The sequence below is a fragment of the Chionomys nivalis genome, chromosome 2 (assembly GCF_950005125.1).
Source record: "Chionomys nivalis chromosome 2, mChiNiv1.1, whole genome shotgun sequence".
Lineage (NCBI taxonomy): Eukaryota > Metazoa > Chordata > Mammalia > Rodentia > Cricetidae > Chionomys > Chionomys nivalis.
The window spans coordinates 132,791,889-132,812,934 of record NC_080087.1 but is presented as its reverse complement, the minus strand read 5'-3'; the positions used below and the strand labels follow the sequence as shown (position 1 = coordinate 132,812,934).

Sequence of the window (21,046 nt, the reverse complement as noted above, 5' to 3'; positions counted from 1 at the left end):
TGAACGTTATTTATTATCTGCCCATCTCCTGGTAAATAGAAAAACGTAAAAATGATTAACTGCATGGACTTTATTCATTTTAGTAATGATATAATTAAATTAAATAACCCATTAATGGAGTTTTATGTGCTTTTCTAAATGTTCCTAATTGTATATTTACCTTCCCTCTCATTATTATATTAAACACATTTTTCTGAAAGTATTTTATATGCTGTACATCAACTAAAATGATAATATTTTTTCAGTGCCCACCAAATCTCCATAAACAAGATGGCTATGCCTGCAATCAAAATCAGGTATGCTAGGCTCTAAGTAAGATTTCAGTGTAATTTCAAAAGGATTAGTGTTATTTCTTTCTCCTTTTTGATAAGTGTAACTTTAGAGGGAAGTGGGGTGCTGCTTTATATTAGCTTTATTTCGTCTAAATATCACATATGTTTGATCAGTGACAAATTGTCCAGCTTGAAGGAAAAGAAAAAGAAATGTAATGGCTGCAGAAACTGGGGCTCTAATTTGCTGGGTTGTGACCATCCGTAAATAATTTTAGCCTATTTAGCAGAAAGACGACAATCTTCTATGAGACTTTTCTTGAGTCAGTACTATAGCCCCTACCATTCACATGGAAGAGAGGCTAAAAGTCATTTTGGTATCATTTGCAGAATGGTACAAGTTTTTGTTCCCCATAAAAATTTAAGTTACAATAATTATTTTATGTGTAAAGAGCTGTGCTATTAAATGTACCTTGAGCTCTTAAATTTTAATATGGTGTATCTTACACTTCTTTTAAAATGTTTGTGTTTCTTTTTTTTTTGGTTTTTTCGAGACAGGGTTTCTCTGTGGCTTTGGAGCCTGTCCTGGAACCAGCTCTTGTAGACCAGGCTGGTCTCGAACTCACAGAGATCCGCCTGCCTCTGCCTCCGGAGTGCTGGGATTAAAGGCGTGCGCCACCATCGCCCGGCTCAATGTTTGTGTTTCTTATTGGCCACTATGAAAATACTTTAGGATGGAATGAAGAGAACTTTGTGTGACTCCCCCAGAGAGGGACCTTGTACTCAGAGTTTTGGGGAAAATGGCCCTGTGACCTGTGACTCACAACATACCTGCTTTTTCTCTCAGGGTCGCTGCTACAATGGGGAGTGCAAGACAAGGGACAACCAGTGTCAGTACATCTGGGGAACAAGTAGGTTGCATCCTCCTGCCTGATGGCCATAGCTCTGTCTTCCAGCCTGTGACAGAGATACCCAGCACGGAGTGCTGTGGAAGAGTTAGTGAGAGGCTTTCCGTTCAGTTCCCAGTCAGCCTCAAAGAATGATGATGATATAATAGCAAAAACTATGGCAAACAGATACCCAAGTGAGATCTTGCCATGCAAACCAAAGTGTCTTTCACTGGCCTTGGCTGTTATGGGATGTTACAGCTACCTGCGGCCACAAGGCTGGGTGCCACGGTCACTGTCATTACCTGACCACTCACAGAATCGCATGACTTACTGTGTGCCTTGCTGGTTTGCCTGGGGAGAGGAGCAGAGTTGGTTTTGTTGTCGTTGTTGTTTTGTTGTCATTCACTGTCCCAGTTAAAGTGATGACATGCAGGAGCTTCCCTGGGAGCAGACAGGACCATGGTGACAAATCTCTGACATGTTACCTGAATGTTAATACACATGTCTCTGCCTGACATTAGCAGTGACTCAGAACTGTTCAGAATTGCCCTACTTTGCTTTCTGATAAAAACTGAGAAGAATTATCTTGGGGAGGAAAAGATTTATTTGGCTTGTGTGTCCCAGTCATACTGAGTGAAGTTTGATCTGGGACTCAAGGCAGGAAGCTGGAGGAAGGAACTGAAGCAGAGACCATAGAGGAGCGCTGCTTACCGGCTTGCTCCTTAAGACTAGCTCAGCCTGCTTCCTTACACAACCCAAAAGCACCTACCTGCCCAGGAGTGGTCTGGGCCCTACCATATCAAGCATTGAGCAAGAAAATGCCACTCCACTTGCTTACAGGCCCGTGCGATTGGGGCAGTTTTTCAATTGAACTCTCCTCTTTTGAGGTGCCTCTAGTTTCTGTCAAGTTGATAAAAACTGATCAGGATTGGAAGGACGAGAACTGAGACTCCCTAGCTGGCTGAGGCTGGATCTTCCATCTGGAAGAAAGTGCACAAAAGAGGTCATATGAGTGATTTCAGTGTTTGGCAGGTGTCATTCACGTGTAAGATTTGTACTCAGTGCTTCACGTAGATAATTAGGACATAACGTCTTCCTAAGATTTAAATACCAAAATCCAAGAGTTGATATAAAAATCAGTCAGCAGAACCAGGCACAGTGGCTCACCAGTCTTAGCATTTGGGAAGTTGAGTCAGGGTGATGACTAGTAGCTAAAGGCCAGCTTGGTTAAAGAGTGTGTTTAAACAACCTCAGTGGCTGAGACCTTTAAATTCATTTCCGAATGTTAACATAAAATAGGATTAAGAAGGTTGGAGAGATGGCTCGGTGGTTAAGAGCACTGGTTGCTCTTCCACACGTCCCAGCATTAACATGGTGTCCAACAGCTCTCACTAACTCCATTTCCAGGGGATCTGATGCCCTCTTCTGGCCTCCTCTGACACTGTATGCACATGGTGTACAACTGTACATTTAAGCCTGACACCCATCGACACCCCCCTACACACACATGCTAAAATAAAACAGGATTAAGAATAAATATTCGTTTACTGTGTGTGGTGGTGTTCTTGTTGCTGCTAGTGATTTTCCTCACTGGTCACCTTTAAACCCGCCAGCGAGATCTGGCCAGAGAGTTCTCGTACCCCAGACAGTGCCATGCTGGAGCAGTTTTGTACTAGCCCACAAAAGCAGCTGAATTTTGGAGGTTTTGATAAGCCAGCGAACGGCACATTCACGGCTTGAAGTCAGCCCTTGAATGTTTTCACCGTAGGAGCTGGCAATCAAGAGTCCCTTCTCTCCCTGTTTCCGAGAGGCAGTTAGTTGATGGACACTTTGTGACAGCCCACTGAGTGTGAGTAGTCCAGAGAAGTAAAATGTGTTTTCTTCTCTCCCCCATCTCTGATAGAGGCTGCAGGGTCAGACAAGTTCTGCTATGAGAAGCTGAACACAGAAGGCACTGAGAAGGGCAACTGTGGCAAAGATGGAGACCGGTGGATCCAATGCAGCAAACAGTGAGTGAGCACCCTGGGGCATAGCAACCGCTGGAGCATAGCAACCGCACACCCAGGCTGAGGCAAGCACAAAGTGGACAGAAAATAGGGGAGCTGTGGATGCAATGTATGCAGTGTACCTGTATGAAACTGACGGAAGATGAATTATACATTGCATCCACCACTCCCGTATCTTTAAAACAGATAAATGTGAAAAGAAGAGGAAAACATGAACTATACTGCTGTGGACATTCTTGTCCATATAGCCCAGTGTAAATCACGTCCGTCTCTCTAGGGCATGTACTTAGCGAGACGGTTGCTAGGTCACGGATGCATGTTTTCATTGTCAGCAGATGATATCAGTTGTTTTCTAAAAACGTTTGTGCTCTAGGAAACCCTTGCGTAATATATGCTGCTTTCACCAATACTTCATCTTACCAGATTTTTTTTTTTTAACTATATCAGTTCTTGTGTCTGTGAACAGCTATCTTGGCATGGCTTTAGTTTGCCTTTCTCGAGTTATGAGTGGAATTTAGCTCATTTCCACGCAGGTTTCCTTTCTGGTGATGTGGCACTTCACTGCTTGCCGTCATCCTGTATGAGTCATTGTTTATTGAGCAGCTTAGGCTGGAGGTAGAAGTGTCCTCATGGCAGCAGGTGAGTCATTTAATAATGCCACCAAAGATCTAGAGGATGTCTTCCCTTCCGCTGTGCCATCTTTATTATGTTGACTTTTAAATTCTTGCACTCGTGAACCCATGGTTGCAAGATGTAGAAACCACACTTGATCATCTGTCTTCTGTTGTCTGCAAGTGCCATCCTTCTAGCCCTGCGATCTGGCTGCGCTGTTGTCAGTCTGGAGTGGACAGGAGGGGCGTGTAGGACAGTGGATATAGGAACAGGAGTGCTGCTTCTGGCTGAGAACATCCTCGGCCTTTCTTTTCAAGCGTGCACACTTCATGAGTGAAGCTGTCCCGTGCTCAAGGAGGGTCCTAGATAAGTCAGAAGGCCCGAGTGCTTTTATTCCGCAGTGGAGAGAGTGCTGAGAGATTTCAGGAGTGGAGATGATAGGGCTCAACAGTAACTGCCTGCCTGGCATCTGCAAGGCTGTGGGTTCGCTTCCCAGAGCTGCACAATGCGAGGGCTAATGTGCATGTAGTGAGGTCTGTGGTTTTTGAGTCGGACTCTTCCTGTCTTCTACCTTCTGAAACCCATGCAGTGATGTGTTCTGTGGATTTTTACTCTGCACCAATCTTACCCGAGCGCCGAGGATTGGTCAGCTTCAAGGAGAGATCATCCCGACGTCCTTCTACCATCAAGGCCGAGTCATTGACTGCAGGTAACATGTCGGGCGACCTGATCACAGTTTCAAACAAGCAAAATTTGGAAACATCAACAATCTAACGTTTCATCCCAAGGATGAAACCCAGGACTAAGGGTGGAATTTACTTGTGTTTCATTTGTACCTTACATTACAGACTGAAGGAAATTTTTATGGTTTTGCATCTGTTTTATTAGCATAGTAACAGTGTATGTTAACAGAACTTACTGAATACCTCCACACAGGGCTGCAGGATAGATCCACTACGTCCACACCACACTGCATAGTCTCTGACCCTACTCTTCACTATTCCACTGCTCAGAGAACGTTTACAAGTTCATCCATGTGTGAGATGGCGTGTCGCACCTATCTTTCAGTGTGCAACGTAGTTCACATACATTCTAAAAATGACAGCCATTCTTCTCCGTGGCTAAGTGGTAGTCTGCTCTGTATGCACCGTATCTCCTACATCCATTTCTGCTGATGGGTTGGTTGATTCTGCCGCCTGGCGATTGTGATAATGCCACAGTAAACACCTGGTCAAGCTACCTAGTGTTTTAAAGAGCCCCCATTCTGTTTTGTTGAAGCTGTACACCCACTCTTACTATAATCAATTTCTTTTTTCTCTTTACTCTAGCCAGTGTTTGTAATGTTTTATGGAGGCTGCATTAAGTAAATTGAGATGGCATCTTAGTGCAGTTTGAATTGCACTTCCCTGAATCATATTGGGCTTTCTTGTAATTACTGGCCATTTATATTTCTTATTTTGAGCAGTGGTTTTTACTCAGTACCTTCGCTGTCCCTGCATTTTAAGTGCGGCTGTGTTTTAGCTGGACTTTTCCAATCATGGCATCCTGCCAGTACTCAGGTTTTGGAACATTTCAGAGAGTTTTGGGTTAGGAACACTCAATCTGGGCTCATTTTACCCCTGGATAAATCTTTGAAGAGCTGAAGTGTAACACTCTTTGAACACTGTGTGTTTTATTTTTTACTCTGTATTTTATGTTGCATGTGTCTGGTTTAGATGACGACCTAACAAGCACCAAATCACATACAGAAAATAGTTATTAAAATATAGTTTATTGATGTTAGAAAAAATACCCCCCACACCTCCTACATAGCATCTACCCTTTTAGTTTCCCGAGACTCCGAAACCATTTTTTTTTTCTGGGAGTGAATGATTATTGGAAATTATTGAAGAGTAATTCTGCACAATTGGATAATGTCTTGATCAGATAACTGCTATTTTTCCATCTTGCTAAATGACTCTGAGGTAATTCTAATGAGGCCTTAGGCAGTAAGCTCGTCCATGGAATAATACATCTGTGGTATTATATTTAGTCCCCTCTACATACACAAGCCCTCTTTCTATGTCTACATTCTCACATGTTTTTAATAACCTTGTTAAATTATAAGGTTATATTGCAAACTGCCATATTTGTAGAATATTCAGCAAGACTCTCTGGTAGTAATTATGCCATTAATTATCATTCAAACTCTAACTGCCCCTCACTTGGAAACATAAGAAGTATACATTAGTAAAGAAGACTTTGCCCAGCTTATCTTTTTAATTGTGATAGCTAAATCCTTTGGGGGTAATAATAATTTTCAAATACCTTATTTTGCCGTTTCTGCTTGCCATTATTTCCCTCCCATCCAGCCTTTCCCTACAACGCCTTGGAGAACCAGGCATTTCCCCTTCTCTTTTTACACAAATGCCTTCATTTAGCCTTAATATTGGAAACAATGGAAGAGTCAGAAGGCTTCCTGCCAATAATAGTTGTTCCTGGGGATGTCTGCTATTGATGATGAAAGGTAGTTTCTTTTTGGCGCTCTTCTTTGGTGGGAAGCAGAGATAGTCTTGAACAACGCTGTGAGCTGTAACAGTCTCCTCTGTTTCGTGAAAGGCGAGTCTTGTAGGCTGGCACAGGACTGTGGGTGTGGTGTCTATGTTCATGTGGGTCTCTCTCTGCTTCCAGTGGTGCTCATGTGGTTTTAGATGACGATACAGATGTGGGCTACGTAGAAGATGGGACTCCATGTGGTCCATCCATGATGTGCTTAGACCGGAAGTGCCTACAGATTCAAGCCCTGAATATGAGCAGCTGCCCACTTGACTCCAAGGGCAAAGTCTGTTCAGGCCATGGGGTAAGTAGACATCAGTGTCGCCGTTTGACTCTCCTCAGCCCCCAGTGACAGGACAGTCATTTCTTACTGAGGCTGTGGACAGATTCTATGCCCCAACTGTCGTCATTTTCTCAGTAGCTTTATCTGCTAAAGTAACTATTTATAAATTAATTTGATTTTATTTTGTTATTTCTCATATCATTATTGATTATTTGTTTTGACCATGTTCCCCAACTATAACTGGACATCTATGTTAGTCAATAGTCTGTAGAAAAATGCCATAAATCTATCTGCACACCTATCTATGTATCCTCTATCTGTCTAAGAAGATTTATTATGAATATTATCACATGATTATGGGGGCTGTGATGTCCGACTGTTGCTGTTTATCAAGTGGAGATCTTGTACATTCTTGGTATGATTCATTCTGAGTCTGCTGACATGAGCTGAGGGTGCACACCCGAGGTCTAGGGCTGGAGAAGATGAAGGAAGGAAAGAGGTTGAACTCCGTTTGCTCCTCTTTGTGTGCTCTGCTCACTGCCTGTTGGGAGTGCAATCAGCTCCGCGGAGTTCACCCATTCAGATGTTGCTCTCGTCTGGAAACGCTTTCATGGACACATCCAGAAACGATGCTCAATTAGGCACCCCACAGCCCAGTTAACTTAGCACACGAAATTAGCCATCATGACATCTTAGAAGTTGGGAGAAAATCAATGTGGTTGCTAAGGGACTGGAGGCTCTGTGTCCGTATTTTTTAATAGCACAAAACAACATAAGTCATATTAGTGATTGACTTTCATCCCGGGTCACACTGACAGGAGACCCTGTCACAGATGGTTCCAGACTTCTAAAGATGTCCAGTTATGCTTGGGCTATCCTCATCCCCCCCCCAACCCTCACCCCTGGAAAACGACGCTGTCCATATTGAAACCTGTGCATAGCTTTAATTCTGTGTCTAAAGTGTTTGAGAATGTTGCCTTTCCTGGAAAAACCGAAGTTTAATAATGATAATAATAGTACTTAAATTATAACAGTGATTTATATTGGAATTAGTGAAATTAAAGCATTTCAAAATTTATACAGACTTCAGAAATCAGAAAAATGGGTGCAAAGAAATAGAGCAATAATAAAAAAAAGGGGGGGAGGGTCTAGAATGAAGGTCAGAAAAACCCAATGTCGAGAGATAGGCAGGTGAGGCTGAGCAGAGGCAGAGGCAGGCAGACAGGCTCAAGAAGCCCCTCTTGTGGTGATGCTTGGCCCAGCACGCGCACAGGGAGGCCGTGTAGCCTGGTGTGCTAGTCACTCTGCTGGCTGATGTGACTGAATACCTGACATAAACGATTTCAGAGAGCAGAGGGTGGCTTGGATCATGGTTCAAGGGCCACGGTCCAGCGTTATGTGAAGGGCAGACACCCAAAGCTTATTCTGCACTCTCGTCAAGTCAGAAAGCAAGAACGGGGAACACAGGTCCCCCATTTTTATTCAGTCCAAGACCCCATTCTATAGGATGACACAGTGGTCCACGCTAAGGCTGGGCCTTTACCCTACAGCTAATCCTTCTGGACATGCACTCAGAGATGCCCCTAAAGGTGTGCCCTACTCATGCCCATCATGACACTGAAGTCAGCCATCTTATCTGGTGACTTAAGAACATGGATTCAGGGGTTAGGGAGGGTTGTGGATTTAAATCCTGGTTCTACTTCTTGGCATCTTAGAGGTCTGGGTAAGTGGGTACTTACACCTCTCCTGACCCTTAGGTGCTGGTGTGAGGAGAAATGAGAAGTTTTTCATAAAGTTCTTAGCATAAGAACTTGACACATAATGAGTGTTCAGCAAAATTGCTATGGAAAATAAAATCACCAGGCAGACTTTTTAAGCATTTTAGTTATTGCTCTAAAAAAACGAGACATAAAAGCTCCTTTTTGCTTTCTTTTTTTTCCCTCTCATTTTTGCCATCTTTTAAAAAGCAAAGTTCAGTCTTAATAATCATAATCATATACCACAGTACCTGAGATTTAAAAGCTTTGGCATTTGATTTGATCATTTCTAATGATAAAAGGGTCTAAGCACCTTTCTTTCTAGTTTGCAGAGGGTTTTATTTGATTCATGTAAATTGGAAGTCCATGCCATTTGCGGCTTGATGGAGGCTTCTGCTAGGAGAGAGTGGTTCCACAGATGGAGGGGGCAGTGCTTATCCGGCAAGCAAAGTGCCACCAAATGAGCTAGGCGTGGTGAGGTCACGCAGTGTGCCTTTTATCTCAAGGATAGCCCCTTGGAAGTGTCTTTTGAGCCCCGGGACTGTTAACTTAGTGAATTAAACATGTATGTTTTTCATGGATGTTTCTAGAAATGTTTGCTTTGGGAAAAAGACTCCTTTATTAGACTTTTGTGTATCTAAGTCATCACGACTAATACAAGTTTAAAAAGTTTGCTTCATCTTAATCATTTTTTTTATAGTTATCAGGAAAAAAAATTCAGTAATTTGAGCAATCAACCCAGGCCCCAAAGCCTTCTAAATGACTTTGAGAGACCCCTTTAGCACCCTGCCCCTTTGGTGATGCACAGTACCGCATCTCTTCTCTTTCCTCCCTAGGTGTGTAGTAACGAAGCCACCTGCATCTGTGACTTCACTTGGGCAGGCACAGACTGTAGCATCCGGGATCCGGTTCGGAACCCCAACCCCCCGAAGGACGAAGGACCTAAGGGTTTGTGTGATTTCGGTTTTTATCTCATTGCAGGCTGCATTCGCCTGCACGTCCCCCACTGCACCAGGCCCATGCTGCTGCGGCTGTGGAAGGAGGCACAGCAGAACACATCGTTTTGCCGTAAAGACGCACAGTTTTCTGTGTGTCCTATTTTCCAGGGCATATTTAAATTACCTCTTAACCTAGAACTGAATTAGGAAGAGACAAATATACTGACGTCCTTTAATCCCGGTTTCTTCTCTGTCCTTTAAGCTTATACTTCCCCTACTTCCACAAAGGCTAATTATTTTACAAGCTGTTCCATTTTCAAATAGCTACAGTTTTGGGGGCTGACATGAGACTTTTTTTTAAATCTTTCCTCAATATCGCATTCTCTGCCGAGGAAAGTTGTAGCCCTTTATGCCACATTCTAACAAATTCTTTTGATTTGGCAAAAGAATCAGTTCTTCAGATAGCTTCGGTTTTTCAAAGGAGACGTAAAAAAAAGGCCGCAGCTTTGTTCTAAGGAGGCACTAGGAGAAGAGCGAGATTAGAATTTAGCATAATGAGTCTGTGGAGTTCATAGTCATCACGTGATCTGAAGATGAGAATGCTCAGGCCCTGAGGTCAGGTGACATACCCGTTACCCAGGCAACCAGAGGCCAACCTGGGAACGTGCTTGCTTCGATTACATTATTGTATAGTATTGCCTATGTAAAAATGAATATGACAGTCATTTTCTCATTATTTCCCCTTCCCCCCCTCAGTTCGATCTTGAAAAACCGTCAGTTACAATAAGCTTCACGTGGCATCTAAGCCTCTGGTACCCAAGAAAGCAAACAATTGCTTGTAGCAGTTTTGACATTTGACCACAGCGTTGTACCGCAGCTTCTCTCGATGCTGCTGCTTATGGTATCTTTATAATCATCTGCCATGCCTTTTTCTCCCTGCAAGCAGGAAAATGCACACAGGACTAGCACTGAGTTGATCACCTTTCTTTTGTGAAAGCTCATTTAAACTCTGCGTGTAGGAAAACATGCCCCTCAATGCAGACAAAAGCTCCGGAAGAGGCGTAGCCTGGGCTGGACATGTGTGAGTCCCCTAACAGTGAGTGTGTCCAAATCCAAACACCCTTCCTTCCTCGGCTTAATATGCCCAGGATATGGAAATTCTATGGGAGTAATCATCACACCCGCACAGTCTATTTCTGTTTTCCCTCTGTTTCTAAAAGCGAAGCTGCTCTGCTTTCACAGTCTTTTGTTACTTTAAAACTAGAACAAAGCATTCCTGGCTCCACCTTCAGAAGTTAGCTTCAGAGATTTAGGCCCTGAATAGAGAACCGAGCTTCTGTCTCCAACCCCTCTGTGTAGTGTGGCCGTGACTGTCAGAGACGCCCCGTGCTCCTTCCTTCCCTGACACGTAGGCATGTTTGTATGCTGACAGAGCTCTTGTAGACCCTGCCCACGTGTTAGATGCAGTGGGACTTTATTAACTGTTTCTGTTTGCCATCTCTTCACCTGCTCGTTCACCAAGAAAAGCCAAACTTGGAGCCACAAGGCAAACGTCTCTGTCTAGACGGGAGAATGTTTACCACTGTCTTTTGTTTGGCCTTCTCCCATCTTACACGATGGCAATCTTTACTGTTTAAGAAAATATTCTGCCCTTTGTTTGTAATTCAAATTATGCATGTTTATTATAGAAAATAAGTATTTATTTTAGGAAATACAAGAAAGGAATGAAAGACAGTAAAAAGTGTCTGTAGCGCCACAGCTCAGAGGTGATTAGCATGCACGTTCACAATGATCGCTCTCTGGTCACTCAGTTTCCTTTTTCTCCTTTTATTGATGGCAGCAAGTAACAGGGTCAAGTTGGTTATAAAACGGTTGAAGTCAGTGTGAATTTCTAACAATTTGGATTAAACAAAAATGTCATTATTTAACATAAATATAAATCAGTTATTTTGTAAACAAATGTCCAGGTAAATCAAACAATTTTAGTACAATTAAATAATAGCTCTATTTTGGGGCTGGAGAGATGGTTCAGTGGTTAAGAACACTTGCTGTTCTTGCAGAAGACCTGGGTTCAGTTCCCAGCACCCCATGGCAGCTCCAGTTCCACGAGATCCCTCGCCCTCTTCTGACCTCCCTGGGGGTCAAGATGCATGTGATATACATACGTGCATGTAGGCAAAACACACACACATAAAATAAATCTAGAAACATTTAAATAACAGCTCCATTAACTGTTTGTATCTCTTCATATTCTATATGAATATGGGACTAATGAATACACTAATAAAATGAGAAACAACGGATATCAGACATTCTACAATGTTGTTGTCAATTTTTATAATTTTAGTGTTTATAATCCCTGTTAAAACATACTGAAAGAGAGTATAGCTGTACCCTTGACCTTGGTATTCACCCGTTTGGCAGATATATTTTGTCTGTCTAGTATCTTAAGGGATCATGTGCTCTGCACCTACTGGGTGTTTAGCAAATATTCCATCCCTCCCAGAAGAAGTAGAATGCCCCCAGAATCCCAACCGTCAGGAAGCCGAGGCCACAGAGGCTCAAGTTTGAAGCTGTCCTGCTCTACTACATAGTGAGTTCCAGGGCAGCCAGGAAACAACAAAAACAGCAACAAAAGAATGTGGAATTTAGTGCTGATCTTCCGTTTACACATGCTCGTTTGTACAAAGTCAGTGCATCCGTGCAACAAACCAAACTTATTCAACTGTCGGTTCTGCATGGGTGCCAAGCTTCCCTTGATAGTGACTTTCTGTTTCGTCTTTTCCAGCACCCAGCTGGTTTGGCTGCACTTGCTCTGCCTTCCCCAGATGCTTTTTTTTTTTTTTTTTTTATCAAATTTTACAATATTGCCTTTTTATCATGAACTTGGCATAAGAGATAAACAGAACCCAACTGCAGCCCTTTGGATCAAGACCACATTAGAATAGGCAAATTCTTCAGCTCCCTTTCCACTGACTTGAGAATGTCAGAAATGGACTTCCTTATATCGGAGATCTTAAATTCAATTCCAGGCAGATCATATAGATCTGGGTAGAATCTAAACATGAACTGGCCAAGGCTGTCTACAGAGGACCCATAGTGCCATGGTTAGGTTATTCCTGCCAGACCCCAAACCACAGACAGTTGAGAATGATCTCTAGACCCACAAGGCATATGGATGAGGATTTCCTTCCTTCCTCCCTGCTGTCCTTTTTCCTACCCCCTTTTTCTCTTTTCAGTAGAATTCAGGGACTCATACTTACTTGGCAAGTTCTAGCACTGAGCTATATTTCCAGTCCTCTGGGAAAGGATTTTCAGAAAACTATTATTTACTATTACACATCATCCATACCTATTTTGCCATTGATTATATATGAGAAAGCCTTTGAGTTACTCTTACGTCAACCTGTTTGTGTTAAGACAACTGAGAGGAATTATTGCCCTTTATTATGCAAGGATAGAATGCCCTACAATTATGTTTAAAGGACTTTCTAGGGACTGAGGAGATGGCTTTGTGAGAACAGTGTTGGCATGAAGACCTTAGTTCTGGTTCAAAACCTTTATGGTGAATTCCAGGTTCAGTGAGAGACCCTGCCTCAAAAATTAAGGTAGAGACGTGACTAGGGAAGACCCCTAATGCAAACTTCTGGCCTCCACACATAAGTCCTCACTCTTAATGTGCAGTCATATTTCCATGTACCCATAAACACACACACACACACAAAGAGAGAGAGAGAGATTTTACCTTCTGGAAGGTGAGTCATACCCATTCATTCTTATTAGTTTGCATTCACTGTGCTCAGTGCATATTGTGGCTATGATGCGCTCTTCTCACTTGATGACTGTCATCACGGTGACGAGAGAAAGAGGAGAAAGTGGGTTATGTCACTTTTACTGCTGTGGGCATGGATAGGATTCCTAGGAAGGAAGGTTGGGCCAGACTCTTTAATGAAGACCATAGTCATCAAATTGAGATAGAAAGGACCTTAAAGGCAATTCATCCAGACCCACTGCATCACAAATGAGAAAACTAATTATCAGCGTTAACAGATAATTAAATAAAATGTGATCACATGAGCTTAACCTCAGTGCCTATTCTGCCTCTGCCTCATTTAAGGCAGAATGCTAAGCCCTTCTGCTTGTTCTTTGTGCACAATAGAAGAAGCCATGACGATAGCCCAGCAGCAATTAAGCCCATTAGAGGATCCATTATTCGCCAGCAGTGCTTATTATGGCTCCGAAGAAACAGTCTATTATTAGAGTTTAGAATTTTGAAAACAGTGACTTCTAAATGTTTATAATTCACCAGATATTATTTATTGTAGCTTTAGCATGGAGTCTTTAGGTGACTTCCAAATGACCAGCCTTTGATTTTTGTAGCTCAGATCATTAAATGATTCTCATATGTGAGTATGATGTATTACGTATAATTATATGTTAGGCACTTTCTTATTAACTACAGACTCACCAAAGCTTAAGGATTTACTGTATTTTAAAATATTTTAGTGGCTATGAAGTTACCTTGTATAGATACAGAAAAGCTTCTGTATTTTTGTTGATAGCATAAATTGCAGTGTTTCAGATGTTGTTATTGTTGTTGTTTTGTCTTTTGAGATAGTATTTTGCTATGTAGTTCTCTGGCTGCCCGAAAACCCACAGACCCCTGCTGCTGGAATTATAAATATGTGCCTTTATAGTCAGTTGAAATAATATTTGTCATTAAATAAGTTATTCCTTGTCCCTCCAGACATGTCTTCCAGGAGACTAAAATTGAACTTATTTTGTGTTTCATGGAAAAGAGAAGATCTGATTTTATGTCTAACAAACTGAAATTTTTAACAAGATAAAATATTTTTATAATATCAATATTATACTACAAAATGAAAGGGTGAATTTAGTGTTTATTTCTAACCTTCAGTTTAGCAAAGTAAATCCCGGCGGAGGAACTGTGGCCTAGACACCAGCAGTGTTGGCTTTGCTGCCGCTGGCTTCAGCTTCACTGCCGCCGGCTTCACTGCTGCCGGCTTCACTGCCGCCGGCTTCGCTGCAGACGGCCTTTGTAGTGCCGTGGGGTGGAAGCTCTTAGTCCCTGTTGGCCTCTGGAATTACATAGGTGAAACTTCGCACCTTCCTACTTTGGAAACTCTAAGAAAGGAACACGCAGCTTCTAAGTGAGCAGCATCCTTTAAATGTGTGAAGTCTGCTTATCTGTGCAAAAATTCTACATGCAAAATAGAGAATCTTATTTTTTCAATAGAAGGAAACAATTTATAGTTTGCATTTTAATATTACACAGTTACTAAAAGTTGTATTTTTTAAGGACCAGTCAACCTAGAGAACAGGAAGCAGGACTGAAAATAATAAACCCACAGACGGCACACACACGTGCAAAGATATTGAGGTAATGAGCGTGATCGACCCGCACGCTGTAAAGAAAAGCAAGTGTGTCAGACGGTGAGGGGACAAAATCAAGCTTCCCTCAACCGGTAGCATGTTATCAGCTGTGAGCCTTGAGAGAGCCATGGTCAGAGTCGTAGGAGAAAACAAAAGCGTGTGTTTGTGCACAGCATAAAGCCTAGGAGGAAAAGAGGCGTTTGTAGATAATGGATGAATATGAATGAGCAAAATAATGAACAAAAACACAATAAACTAATGAGTATGGAGAAAGCGACGTCGTGAGCTTCCAAAGGCTCAAGGAAAAATATTTGCAATTTTCCGCTGTAGCTGTTAACAACAGCTGCAGTTTGTCCTCAAACTTGACCCTGTGAAATGCTGCCCACCTGACGGTCATGCAATCAGTCCCTGCCACATAGATCTGAAAACAGATTGAGTCTGAATTTAAAGAGGTAAAACCTCATTCGGGAGCATAACAAGGGACCTGGTACATCTTTGTATCTTTCCGGTGTGCCGGGGCTGAGAGCGTCAAAAGCACATAAGAGATGGGCTCCGAGAAAGCCACTTCCCCGGCCTCTTCTCATTTGCTTTTGTTAAGAGTACTTGTCTGTTACGAATCTGAAGATAATTATTCTTCCTCAGTACTGATTAAGGCCCATTATCTGCCGGCCTGGAATGCGTGCTTGAAGTATTTGCAGCATTTTTTTTCTTTTTGTTTCCCTGATAAGGTTTCTAATACGTGCACACTGGATCACCTAATCCTCTCCCTTCTCCAAGGAGGAATTACACCACAACAAACATGGGAGAGTTTGCAAAATTATTATTCCTCTTTCATGCGGTAGTTATAATTTTAAAAATTAACAAGTATTAATTTAGCATCACATTCTATGGGAGAGGAAGGAAATGTTTTTGTGTCATTTATTGTAGCTACCTTACAGAAGAGTTGAGGGGGAAGTAGACTGACCGGTATGCTTCAGTTCTGAGAGCCAGTACTCCTCCCCTAAAAAGTTATAAACTAACACATTTGTTTATTTGTTATTCTGAAATCAATGATTTTCTTTTTTAAAAACAATACAAGTTTTATACCTAGACCACCTTTCCTTCCAAGTTTGTCTACACAGTTTGGAACTCTGAACTATAGTAGGATCATTTTGTTTGGGCACGTGTGGTCATGTCATGGGTCACCACCTAGCGCGTCCTTCTCTTCCCCTCAGCTCTCACTAGACTCTCTGTTCTTCGTTGTCTTTCTATTTCTTTACTTTTTAAAGGATACCTAACTCTTAGGTTCTTATTTATATTATTTGCCTTGTTATAAAAGTGTGAAATTGCTAGGCAGGCTTAGGGTACTTAGAGGAGATCCAGGGGTCTCTTCCTTTGAGACAATATCTTATCAAAAGGTCCATGAGCGCTAGGAACCATTACAGTGAGGCTGTGACTCTCCACTCCTGGTTCTGCTGCCCTGTGTTCATTCAGTCTGTGTAATACAGTCCTGTTGACGGGAACTGTTACCGTTGGTAAGGTCATAGGCATTCACTGCCTTTCATTTATGTGGAAACAAAAGCTAAGTGTCTGTGAACCAGTTCCCTTGAACACTTACAGACATAACCAACCCTAAATAATATTCCTTCCTATTTCAATTATCTGATTTTGTGTAGAGAAAGTGTTGGGTGTTTTCCTGTTCCAGGGCTGTTTTCCAACACTTGAAAGCTTTGCACGGAAGTGGTGGTGCACGGTGTTTCTGCTGTGCACCAGTAATTGTCTGCTAATCCTACAGCAACCTCTACAGTTTTCAGAGACACTGGCTTCCTCTCAGCACACAGATAGTTGCTGGACTCTATGGCCAAAGAACCAAATGTCCATTCCCTCTGACTGAAATCCAAACTTTGTAGTTATTCAGAGTATACCTTCTAATAACTTCCCAGGAAAATTGCACAGAATTTCAAAGGTACTCTTTTGAATGTTTTTTCAAAAAATTGGATAATGCGTTCTTCATTTAGATGATGTTAAGCATATTTTGCAGTTTGAAAAAATTATGCATTAATGTTTAGTTTATAATTAAAATACAGATTTGCTGTAATATAATTAAATTTTTACTTCATACTGCTAAGAACTATAACTCAAATTGGGCTACTTATGAGCTTAAAAATATTTAAAGGGATTATACTTGAAAGCAGGGTATATAGAGTTTGAAGATAAAAAATATTTCATATATTCTCCAGTGTATGTCCATCTCAGTTTCAAACTTTAAAAGCAAAGATATCCACATTTAGCTAACTTTCAGAGCATTTCCTGGAGAAATTATTTTGTATGATAGTGAAATCAGTGTGTGATTTCCTCTGTTAAAAAAAAATCTCCGTTTTCCCTCCACACAGTGAACATGGCCACAAGCAGGCTCATAGGGGCTGTGGCTGGCACCATTCTGGCCCTGGGGGTGATTTTTGGAGGCACAGGGTGGGGCATAGAGTAAGCATACCCTCGTGAGTTTCCGCGTGTCTTTCTTTGGTGCTTGGTGTATGAGGTGACGCTTGAACCCTGGCCCTTTCATGTTTTGTCTTGTTGGTCATTTTCTGTGCTGGTGTGATCTGTGGTGTGACGTGGACGTCTTTGTGTCTTGTGATTTTCTCATGCACTTTAGAACCTTCTCCTGTCTGGAACAATGTGGGGCATAAAACAATGTTGGGGTACTTATTCACAATTTTCACAATTAAGGCAAGAACCCAAAACTTCCTTCGCTCTCCTACTTGTACAGATCTTAATTTTTTTCTATTAATTGGCAAAATGATTTTGTGTGAGAGTTTTATAGAAGCATTGTAAGAAATTTACCTTTACCACTCAAATTAATCTCTATATATCTATATACAGTTAGAAATACCAACAGCTATCACACTTTTTAAAGATGGTGATAGCGACAGCCGCTGGCTGCTTTTCTATTTGTTTAGAATGATAGAGAGGGCTGCAACTCAGTTTTTCAAAAGAAGATATTAAAGACACTGCTTTCTTATTCCTTTTTGTTGTTATATCGTTGGTTCATAGTTCAACTTTGAAGTTTTCATAAACACTGGAGCAAGGAACACGAAAAAGGAAAATATATTGATTTCAAACCCACACAACCTTAGGGAACAGCTGCAAATCATCTGCTTGGTTTGTCTTTCAAATATGCGGTGTCTACCCAGTGTGTCGTGTGTCACTTATCCATTAAATGCTCCTGAGGCTTGAGTTTAGCTCTCTCGCTGCCCTTGATCCACACTCTCCAGATGCCTGAGGTTGCTAGGCACTGGCTAGCTTGTCAGGAAGCCTGTTTCTCTTCATTACCCAGAGAACATTTACACACACATGGCAGGAGTCACCCTTCAAACATTGTGTTTCTGTGTACTGGGGTTCTGCTAGCACTTATAGTGGCCAAAGAATGAATTATCAGAGTCTTAAGGAGACATAAGCTATCCTTGACTTAGCCCAAAGAGTGTGCATGGCCACTGTCAGCACAGCCCTCAGTTGCACTAGTTGGGGACACATCAGCTCTCCTTACATCAGGTAATTTGGGCACAAGATAGCAGTAGGAGGGGAGCAGGTGTGTAGGCTACACACGAAGCTGTTCTACTGTAGTTGGAAGGCCTGGCCAGCCTTGGGTCTTCCCAAAATGATATTGAGACAGAGTCTTGTCTCACTCAAGTGCTTTACTTATCTGGAACTTACTGTGTAGCCGAGGCTAGCCTTGACCTTGCAGCAATCCTTCTGCCTCAGAATTCCTAAGTACTGGGATTGCAGATATGAGCCCTTATGCCCAGCTTAGCCCTGTGCCCTTTAACTCATGTTCCATCAATATAGTCTGTGAAGCTAGTTAGATCAGGAGAGAGGGAGGAACACTGGAAAGGGGCTTGTATTTTCTTTTCTCTGTGAGCAAATGAAGCACGTAGCAGTGTTGATATGTTTGACTTCAAGAACTTGTTCCTGCAAGATGCACCTTGTGACTGTTGGCTATATGTTCCTATCCCAAGGCCAAATTCTAGGCACGGAAATTTATGTGAAATTCTTCTAAGAAGAAAGGTAGTTTTCAAAAGATCCTCTCAACTGATGCTTAGTGGCTACAGTTTCAGTGCCTTCCAATACAGCCAAAGCAACAAATTCTGGTCATGCTTCAAGCCTTAGAGATGGATAGGAACCCCCCTAACACACACCAAAAAACAAACCTTTGTTGTAAACAGCCCTGTTGCCAGCATTTGTTCCCATCCATCCTTTCCAGTGTGGCCAATTTGTTGCTATTTATGCTTGTGACAGGTAAGTGTGTAAGTGTACGTTGTTTTCCATAAAAATAAGTTATGTTGTTCTTGTTTCATGAACGTTTTCTCTAGTGACTTACTGACTTTCCCCCTTCAAGTTCCATTTATTTGTAATTGATAAGTAGTAAATTTTTAAGAAATAGAACCATGTAGTACAACATAGTTTTAATACTCCCTGGATTAATTGATAGTACAATGTTCACTTAATCAATAAGGCTTCCAGGGGCAGATTTAACTTCTAAATTTCTACTCCTTAGTTTAGAGCTGTACGCCAGGAATCACTTCTCGTGGATTCTGTATTGAATTTGATTCCAACCTGTTTTCTGAGCCAACAAAATGCAAGCTGACTTAAGTTTAGGTGCATACATGTACTATGACTACTTTTGAAAAAGCGATTTCCCCAGATTGCACCGTGGAGAAGTGGAAGGAAATGTGGGAAGTAGAGTGAAGTTTCATCAGAGCTGTCATTCACCAGCTTTCTGTGACGGGCCAGGTGTCCGTAGTTTTGTCTTCCTAGCTGCAAGGGATCCATCACAACCATTCAACGTTGCTGCTAAAAGCAGCCATAGTCAGTATATAGGTTTAAAAAAAGCATGGCTTTGCTACAGCAAAATGTCTTTGCCCTAACAGATAGTGAGGACAAATTTGATCTGCGGGCTCTGGTCTGCTGACCCTTGATTTCTAACACAAGTCTTGAAGTCAGGATGTCCCACATCCCTGCCTCACATGTTCCTTATTGAGGAATCAGTGAGATATGTCAAATATGAGTGGAGTTGGTGCTCACTATACAATCTCTCAAAGGCATTTATCATTCTCATTTCTGTTATTCATTATCCTCAGTCTGTCTCCAAAGGCCACTGAGATTCAGGTTCTATAGACCCTCTGTGATTTAAGAGCATGTCAAAACCCAGGAACCAAAGAAGACCTCATCTTGCAACTCTGTTGTACCACCCTCTACACACCCACTCCCTCCTCTAGTTCTTTGTGGTTTCTGGGCAGAGCCATCACAGTTGTGATGACGTCACCAACGGTGTCCACTACTGTGAGGAGAAAAGAAAGATTCTTCTGTCTGGCGATGAATGTCTGTAATAAACCTAAGGGTTTTAGGAAAACCAGCAAAATTGGGTAGTTTGTGACTTACGGGCAGGTCTATGTTGCTAGCACTTGAAGGTATTTGGATATTGGGGGCACTGCTGTGTGTATGCAAAGTAGATACTGGAGGATGTGAAATTTCATTCTTAGTTTAAACATGTAAACTATGTCTAACTTTGTTTTGATCTTTAAGGGATGAATGCAGGCGAAGAGTGGAGTTGCTGTAATTTCTACCAACTTATCAGTGGTGGTCTCTTCACTATGTAATTTCTACCAACTTATCAGTGGTGGTCTCTTCACTACATTGTCGTCTTTGGCGTCTTCTCCACTGTTTAAATATGTTGCCACATTACAGATTTCTCAGTGAGAAATAAAAATTTAAAAGATATTCTCAAATGGAATACAACGAAGTCTTTCCCCTCCTCTGTTTCCTAGAGATTACTTTTATAAATTTTAGGTCTCCTGTACCTGCAAGCCTATTTGGGGGGGGGGGTTTAACATTGAAGAACCAGGAAGAAATATCTGAGGACAAAATTTCAAAGCCAAATCTTTATTGGTTGACCTTTTCTGACTAAATTCTCCCTAGTATAGAAAAAAAAAAAAAACCATCAAGAATGTGCTGTGTTGGTTGTCTTCTTGGTTGGAGAAGCACGGTCACAGGATCATTTATCTCCTGTATTTGACAATCAGCTGGAGCCCGTGCTAATGGAGCCGTGTTCTTTATTTGCACAAACCTGTTTGATTTATGATATGGGGAAAGAGGAGGAAAAGACAACACACGTGCCCTGAAAGCAGATGGGGCTTCTCTGTTTCAGGTTTTCAGGAAGATGAATTTAACATCAGTGGCAAGGAAAGGGTAGATCCAAAGGCAACTAATCCAACCAATCACTGATGGAGGCATGCGGCATGGGATTAAAGCCAACACAAGAAAGCAATGAACAAACACATTTAGGGACCTTGCACAGCAGGGTTCTAGTTCCTGAAGCTGCTCAC

The 21,046-nt window shown here is 41.9% G+C and overlaps 1 protein-coding gene across 3 annotated transcripts in view; it reads left to right on the top strand.

The window, feature by feature from the left end:
• Positions 1-21,046, top strand: part of Adam23 (ADAM metallopeptidase domain 23) — a 158,845-nt gene that overhangs the window by 127,155 nt on the left and 10,644 nt on the right. For 2 of the 3 annotated variants that reach the window (XM_057751389.1, XM_057751383.1), the window contains exons 19-24: positions 246-296; positions 1,117-1,180; positions 3,063-3,168; positions 4,367-4,486; positions 6,448-6,616; positions 9,189-9,300. In XM_057751389.1, coding sequence (XP_057607372.1) covers positions 246-296; positions 1,117-1,180; positions 3,063-3,168; positions 4,367-4,486; positions 6,448-6,616; positions 9,189-9,300 — 622 coding nt within the window. Of the gene's footprint in view, positions 1-245; positions 297-1,116; positions 1,181-3,062; positions 3,169-4,366; positions 4,487-6,447; positions 6,617-9,188; positions 9,301-17,056; positions 17,167-21,046 lie in introns of those variants that run through there. The other variant, XM_057751398.1, reaches the window with a different exon arrangement.